Here is an 8,742-nt window from a genome sequence, read left to right as displayed (position 1 = left end):
TATTTCATAATGATGATCTTTCAAGCTACCCCACAAGAAAGAGTAAGCAGCCATCCCAGGAGGAGGACTGCATGTTGCTTTTATTTGCAGATCAGTCTGGGGAAGTGAAAGACCAGTAGAGCTGGAATTAATCACCTCAGAGACAGGTAACAGCTCTCACTGCTTCCTGGCCATGGAGACGCTTGTTTGCCATGTTTGTCTTTCCCAAGAGAGTAATCAATCCTGTAGATGTCTTCATCTTTGAGTCTGATACTACATGGCCCTTCTGCCTGCTCTAAAATTCTGAGCTGAATCATGAGTAGGAGAATGCTAAAGCCACATACCTATGAATGCATCTAACAATAACAGACCTTCCTTTGCTTTGCTGGCCTGTTGTATGGATTACTGTTGTGTTGTAACTCTGTGTGTGCCTACATAAAATGGATTCTGATGTAAAGCTTTAGTTGTATCTGCTGTGTGTCTTGCTCTGTCAGCTGCTTTTGAGGTGTAAGCTAGTACTCAGGCTTCCTCAGCAGAAGGAAGAAAAGAGGCAAAGTTGCTAAACTGACCAGTGTTCATAGAGTTCCTGCCTTTAATAGGCATGAGTGCCATCAACTTCAGAGTTGTCTGTGAGCACTGTCTGAATGAACAACTTGCTCATGAATATGGAAGGCAGCTGTTCACGGGAAGGCCTTCAAGAGGACATCTGGTCCATCCCACTACCTCAAAGCATAATAAATTCTTCCTAACCTCTTTGTTATTGTCTAGCATGGGCACAGCAAGCACTGAGTTTCCACTAATGTCTCCATTTGGAGATATTTTAATGCTTCCAAGTCTAGCAAAATTAATGGAAAAAGTTGAAATTTCATCAATTCTCACCTAGGCCAAGTGTAGATGTGCTTGTTGTGAATGCTTAACTGTACCTCCTGCAATGGGAGATGCTAATCCTTTCTGAACAGCCTGTGTGTGGAATCAAATAGCACAGTGGGGCAATGGTGTGCCTGGTAGCAAACTGGGGCCTACTTGCAAACAAAAGCCAAATGAAGGCAAAACAGCCCCAGTATTCTGATCTCAGTGGCTCCTTCCAGAATAGCTTATAGTTGCACATATGGAGAATGTTGATGTGCTGTATTTGTCAGCTGTCCTTTTGGTGTTTGTTATGCTGCACAACAATAAATAGCTTCAAAACTTAGTATATAATGTAGTACAACATTGGGCAAAACCAAGGCAATTCAGAATGCTCCTGTTTTGCAGGATGCTTTCAACAACAGTGAATGACATTTCTTTCCCACCAGGTACCAATACGTACAAAGTGCAAATTGGTCTGATGTTACCACTTGGACTTCCCATGTTGACAAATACAGCACTGTAAGGACTGTTTTGAGACTTTCCTGGTGCTGGTAGCATGAAAAAAAACTGTAAAGTGCAGTGAATTCACATCGGTTTAATTATATTGTGACAAGCTCTAGGATTTGCTGGTGGAAGCCTCCTACTGGCTTCCTGGGCTATTAAGTATTAATTATGCTTCAGCTATTTTGATAAGTTCCTGGTAACCTGAGAATTATTGAGTAACATTATAAAAAGTTCTGCACACTGACTACAATGAGCATGAATTAGTATGAATTAGGGTTGCTAAGGCATAAGGTATAAAACAGAGATTATCCTAAATTTAGTTTCAGCAGATGGCAACTAGGTTTGTGCCTTTCAAGCTAATATTACAATCTCACATAGCCTTAAAAAGCCATCTCCAGTTGCACTCTGTGCCACAGTATTAGAAACAACTCCACATTAGTTCTGAGTCAAATGAAGGATTCTGATGTGTATATGATGTGTAAGGGACATGTGAAGAATGATGGGGTAGGAGGTGCAGAGTGCTTGAGCCTGTAATACATTCAAATCCAGCTCATGGGTTTGTGCTGTCCTGTAGGTAGAGCCAGCACTTGTTTGCCAACAAAGTTCAAAGGTAGCCCAAGTACAACTTGCTTCTGAATGTCCCCTGCTTTTTAACGAAGAATTTGTCTGTCCAGTGTCAGTTCACAGTGGTGCCTGTAGTATGCAGAAGTATCCCAAATAGGTCCTGCTTTCTGCCTCATCCTTCTCTAATGCTGGTAGGTATGTCTGTTCTTTGTAAAGCCACAAGGAAATATCAGCCAGTAGCTATTGATGTACAAGTGTTTCAGGACTTGAAGAGAAAACAGGTTGAGGACAATAGTCTAGATTAAAAAATATGAATTGCTTGCTTGCAGACAAGAACAGATGTCAAGTAACAAAGCATGAGGTCTCATTTTACTTGCATGTGCCTGGATGCTGTGTCTTAATTGGTTGCTGATAAATGGGACTCCTGAGTAGAACTTTGACCTTAGAGACAGGATAAATGTAGAGAGAGTCAGTTTTGGAAGATGTGGCCATTAGCTTGATCGAATTATAGTTTGAAAATGGGTTAATAAATATAGAGGAGAGGGAAGGGAGGAAAAGGGCTTCTGAATTATTCATCCTTTGTTTCTCAGTTGACAAGTTTATACAGAAATGAAAATCAAGTGGGAGTATAGAGAGTGTAATTTCACAATTATGTATGAATTGAACAGATGTTTCCATATAATATGAAGATCTGCTTTCACAACTTGGCATTACCTACGGCTGGATGAATCCAAAAAATCCAAGGCTCAAAATTCAAAATCAGTTTAAGGTTATTTTTCACTCATGGCATCAGCAGGAGGAGCCTGCATCTTTCTTGCAACGTGCTTTAATGCTTAACTGTCTATCTGCACTGCTGTGTTACCACATGTTAGTGCAGGATGAGGGCATGTTTCTTTTTCTGGTGTAGAGGAAGCATGCAACTAAATTTTCAACTGTTGGTCTTGTCCACAACTGCAGAATGGAGGAGGTGATGAACTTAATAAACAGTCATGTTTCCAACTTCTGAATTGTAGTAAAGATGGGAGCAAACTATTGTTCAAGCAAAACTTACAAAGACTGCAGGGGCTCTTCTTACAGAGATGTTTTCCTGAGGCCAGCAAGTAATTTGAAATCCATTGGCACTACCTGAACCTATTTCTGCATATGAACTTGCCTCAGAGATCTAGTAGTACAGAGCAATCAATGACTCACAACTGATTGTAATGCCTCTTTAATTTTGATTTTTTTTTAAATCAACTTTTTTTTGTAGTAAATAAATGAGAAGGAAACAAACTGATAGAAGGAGGTGGTGTGGATGTGATGCTTTCAGATCCAGCAGATCCATGTGGATGTTACAGTTAGCATTCCTAGTAGCTGACTCATGTCTCCTCAGCAAACCCAGGTCAAAACACCTCAACAGTCTCTTTTCTTACAGGCATCATGTCTTGAATTTTACAAATGAAAATGAAATGGGGAGAAAAAGCATACTTTTATTTTAAATAGGAAATGCAAGCTTTAAAATTTGCTGGCGTTGTACGAATGATGCACTCAGTGTCTCTGAGAATGTAGATGATTCAGTGGACTGATACTTTGTTTGAAAGGAAGGAAATTTAAAGGAAGACTGTGTTTTTTTGTATTAGAAAATATGGCTTTTAGTACTGTTATGCAAATACCCAGTTTCACTAAGATATGATGTAATGATGTATAAACTATACGCTGAATAACTTTTAAAGGGTTACAAGGCTCTTCTGAATTAACAAGGCAAAAAACCCAATCCTGACTCATTTCTTGTGGCTTTTCAGCTGTGATCAGATCCACGAGGAAGCTCAGATTCTGATACTGTCATTTTTCATTAGTAGGCTTAATATTTTTTTGTTAATATTTGAATATTTCCTACTGCTTTTCATAAAGAAAGCTTTTCCACAAATAGTGTGCTGGAAGGTTAATGTTTCAGTTGCTGATTTGGTATGATAGTTTATTTGAATCGTAAATGAATTACAAGTTTGAAATGGAGCATCAAGTAAACTGAGAAGTCATACAAAGCAAGCTGGATGCTGACCCTGGGCTAGACTGCACCCTGATAGCTGAATGGATGATGTGTATCAAGCTAATTTAATCTGCATAGGTTTTCATTACACTTAAGCGTCATTGACTAATGTAGCAGCCACATGTCTTAGCTGAGTTAATTGTCAAATTGTCATCAGATAGAATTTGGACTCTCTTGCAGTGCTGAAAGTAGCACTCCTGGAGGACCCAACCATCCTGCCTGCTGATCTGTGTTGTGCCCATGGCAGAAAGCTTGAGGACATCTAGCTTTTTTACCTTCTTTTCCAGGTAGATGTATATGGCTGCTGTATTCCTCTTACATGGTCAACATGCTATTTTACAGACTAAATGTTAGATCAGGTTAATGTTATATAAATGGTGCTATTCAATATGAGAAAGCAGGGTTTTTAAATAGCTTTGTGCCAAATACATCAGTGGACCAACCATACTTAGTATGGATGTAATTCGTTATTCTATTCTCCCCCTCAGAATTGGCTAAAGAAGCAATTTCTCATAAAAACAGCTCACCCATACGCAGGCCTGTAAGTGTAAGTAAAGAACCTGTGAACATGAAGCATCTGAGAAACAATTTATTGTTTCTGGCACTGACTGTGGAGGGAGTGTCATCTCTATTTGTAGTGATGTTTTTACGTGGGGAGTATGCACTTTTCAGGCCCTTAGAAGACAAAGTGAATTGACAGTAAGTGTATACAGAAAACAGTGAAAAGTACCAGAAGAGTTTATTACCATGTTAGAGATCTTCTGTAATAGAGAAGATAAGCTGGGTGAAATCCATGCTCTTCAGAGGTGTAGCAGAATATTGTTCAAAGTTTACCTCTAAGATGCAGTGAAATTGATATGCCTTGTTTTATTCCATTTTTCACATTTACACAGATAAACTTATTTCTGTATCTTTCATAGGTGAGAGAATTGGGGTCAGGTTGCTGCTTCATAAATTTAAGCATTTCTCCTCATTCTTTTAACTGATTCACCAGGATATTTGAATCCAATCCTGTTTTTTAGTGCTCAGTCTGTTTTGCTTTCTCTCTGCATGTTCCCTACTAGACTATATCCAAAGCTGTTCACTCTTCATTATTGCAGTGCCAGATTTTGGCATTTCTTTAACTTTCTCTGGAGAAAAAGAACTAGAAAAGCTTGGAAAGAAGTCATCTGTCTTTCTCTAAAGAAAACCCAACATGAACGAGATTGAAAATTATTCTGAATTTGTCTGTTAGGAAACCAGTATCCATCTGATTCCCAAATGTTACAATCCATTTTAGTTACCAAGTGATACTGGGAAGGCTGGAAGGTATGACTGCATCTGTAATCTGCTCAGTCAATTTAGAGAGCAACAAAGAAGTAGAGTGTCTTAAAATTTTCTCTCCTGCTGCTCATTTCCTGCTGTTTTGTTTTTATTTTATACATTTTTTTCTTTCTTTTAAGTGCTTTTTCTGATATCTGTATGGGGAACAGTTCAATGTGAGAAACCAATAGTTCCAGCAGGTGATGAAACATTTGTTTGCTACTGAAACTCTGCTGTACAAATATGCCATTCAAGTAGGAAAGATGTTTAATGTTATCTTTCCTAAATAGGAGAAATGTCTGAGAATTTCCAGACCACCAGTTATTTCTGTATGTGCTCTGTAGGCTTTTTGCATTTAGTCTAATAACTTTGAATAGTCTCTTCTCAGGTGAAGAATTTAAAGGCAGAGCAATAGGACAGCAAATACAGACTCCAGTACATGTTCTGATATGCACCTCTTTGTTTTATCTTTCCTGGTTACACTTCTCATCATATTCTGAAAGGGTTTTTAGAGGATTACGAGTCTGACAGCAGTGATTTTCATAATGTAAGTTTTATTGAGGGTCTTGCACACGTTGCCTGGTGAACAGCCAGTGGGTCTCAGCCAGTCAGTGTCTGAGTTCATGACACCAGGTCTTTTGTGCTGCTGTTGATGGTTATGCAGTAAGTTACAGGGCTCATACAGGTGAGCAGAAGTTCCTTCCACCACATCTTTTCATGGGGGTCTCTAAGTGGTAGGAATCCTGAAGTGCATTTCCACATCTGTGAACTGCTGGACATTCTCAGTGCTCTCTGGAGGTGTGGTGACTGGGGAAACAACATGCTTCAGGCGCAAAAGCAAGGTGAAAAGCAATATGAGAAGGATAGCCAGAACTGTTAAGAACAATCCCACATACACATAGAGACCAGAATATTTATCTGCTGCTTTGTCTACTTCTGTAGCCACAGTTGGATAGTGAATGCGTCCAGTCAAGTTTCCATGGAATTTGAAATAAATCTCAGTCATTGCTGTCAACTTTGCTACATTTTTTTCTATTTACTTTCAACTTCAATGTCTTACCTCACTGGTCTCAAAAAGTAGGTCAAAAGAAGACAGATGGTGATATGACTTCTGTGTAAAATTCAGGAGGAAATGCTATCCTCTTGTCCTCGATCTGTTTCACAGAGTTAGCAGACTGCAAATAATAAGCCTTTGTAAACCATAGTTGCTATCATAATGATAACAAGCACTAGACTTGTATTTTACATGGCCACCAATCTTCTATTTTGTTCTCAAAATCTTTGGCCACTGCTTCTAGTAGGCCATCTCCTTCGGAAGGTGAGATGCTTTGGTTCTCCTTCCAAATTGATCTGCAAGGGGTTGTATAAGTCTTTGCAAGTGCTGCTTTCCAAAAAGAGCAAGTTTTCTGCTGGCTTTTCCAACAGCAGGTGGTTTAACCCTGCATGAGATGGGGAATTTTGGTGTCTGCTGGGAAGTTTGTGTTAATCCAGGGTTACTGATGCTTGCTTGGAATATAGAATTTCCAGTTTCTTGTAATGCATTGTGAAAAGTTGTCTGTGTAGAGGGAAATATAAGAGAAATGAAATCAAGTTTAAAAATAGCCTAATGTGTATGTGATAGCTTTAGGTAAGAAATGAGTTTAATCCCTTGTTGTGCTCCTGTGAGTCACTTTGGCTCAGTGCTGCTTCTGATCTATTTAACTGGAGACTTGGGCAGAGAGGAACTTTATGAGGTTCAACAAGGGCAAGTGCAGAGTTCTACAACCATGGAGTAATAACTGCATGTGCCAGTACAGGTTAAGGGCTGACCTGTTGGGAAGGCGATCTGTGGAGAAGGACTGGGGTGTGCTGGTGGACAGCAGGGTGGCCAAGAGCCAGCAGTGTGTCCTGGTGACCAAGAAGGCCAGTGGGTACATCAAGAAAAGTGGCCAGCAGGTCAAGGGAGGTGATCCTTCCTTGGAGGTGAGGTCACATCTGGAGCCCAGTTCTGGGCTCACCAAACCAAGAACATTTTCTGCAGATAACTTCTAGAGAGAGTTCAGTGGACAGCCACAATGATCATCGGGGCCTGAAGCATCTTCCTACTGAGGAAAGGCTGAAAGTTTTGTGGCTGTTCAGCCTGGAAAAGATTGAGTAGAAACCTTGTAAATATCTAATGGGCAGGAATCAAGTACATGGGGCCAGGCTCTTCTCAGTGATGCCCAGTGACAGAACAAGGGGCAATGGGCACAAAGGGGAGCATGGGAAATTACATACAAACATGAGGAAAAACTTCTTTACTTTGAGGATTACAAAGCACTGGAACAACCTGCCCAGAGAGGCTGTGGAGTCTCCTTCTCTGGAGTTGTTTAAAACTTGCCTGGATGCCTTCCTGTGTAACCTACTCTAGGGAATCTGCTTTAATGGGGGGTTGGATGATCTCCAGGGGTCTCTTCTGATCCCTATAATTACATGATTCTATGAAGTTTAGAGGAAGACCATGCGAGTCTAAATATTAGTCTCCTCTAGTTCTTACTTTAGAGGTAAGAGGAGGCTAAGTCTATGGAATTAGGTATCTTAGAAGAAGGGAACAAGAATCCAGCCAGTGCCCTACACGTGTTTTTTATTTGTTAGGACCCCTTGTTTCTTTTGCTGGGTATGCTTATATGTCCAGTATCCACTAGGTATGGTTGAAAAAAATTCCCCTGGAACTCTCTTGGGCATGTAACAACTGGGTTGTCAGGGTACCTATAAACAGCAACACCTGTTTTTGCTGGAATAACTGAAGTAAAGCATTTGCATTATATTTTTGTAGCAAGTCTTGCAAACCAAGGTGAACAAATTTTTTATGTACAGATCATAAATCTCCCCAGACAACAATGTTTACAGTATACACAGAAATCCTCACAAACAAATGCAGATAATACTACTGTTAAAAAAAAAAAAGGGGTACTAGAAAGAAATTTCCAGCCCATCCAAGGCTAGAGTATGTATAGAAATGTTTGTTTTTCAGAATATGCAGTTTGCTGCTGAACAGCTTGGGAGAACTTAAGATTTGAAAGCTTCAGTTAGGATGTAGTGGGGGTTGATCTGGGGTTTTCCTCCCATACATACTCCATTTTATGAGTTCTCTGAGCAACCGACTTCAGGAGAAAAAGCAAACATTAATAATGCAGCCACAGCTCTATCAAAAGGAACAAATTAAGAAAGACTTCAGATTGTGGTGATTCCTAATTACAAGTGACTTTGGGTTCTTTAGAATAAAATACTTGAGGTATATTAAATGTTCTCAGCTCTAGAAGAGAGTATTCCTATACCTTCAAGATTTTTAACTTCTTTGATTTACAACCTCCAAAATAAAGTACCTAGTTCCCTGTGATTTGCAGATGTTAGTATGTGTAAGCCTTCCATTCTGCTGCTAAGTTGTAAACAGAACAGTTGTCTATAAAAATGCCACTAGTTAGTAATACGGTGCTGATATGCTATTAAGGACTTGGTGACTATTTTAATATCTTTCTCTGACTGGAGGAGACATGCAA

The 8,742-nt window shown here is 39.7% G+C and overlaps 1 protein-coding gene across 1 annotated transcript; it reads right to left on the bottom strand.

Moving 5' to 3' along the window:
- Positions 1–5,951: 5,951 nt before the first annotated feature.
- SERTM2 (serine rich and transmembrane domain containing 2) lies at positions 5,952–6,230 on the bottom strand (the record flags this gene model as incomplete). The annotated part of the gene is made up of 1 exon (XM_079541904.1): positions 5,952–6,230. One exon carries the CDS (start codon positions 6,228–6,230, stop codon positions 5,952–5,954), a length of 279 nt encoding a protein of 92 aa, XP_079398030.1.
- Between the last annotated feature and the right edge of the window lie 2,512 nt (positions 6,231–8,742).

The sequence above is a fragment of the Tetrao urogallus genome (genome assembly GCF_951394365.1).
Source record: "Tetrao urogallus genome assembly, chromosome: 13".
Lineage (NCBI taxonomy): Eukaryota > Metazoa > Chordata > Aves > Galliformes > Phasianidae > Tetrao > Tetrao urogallus.
This window is presented reverse-complemented; position numbering and strand designations above follow the sequence as displayed.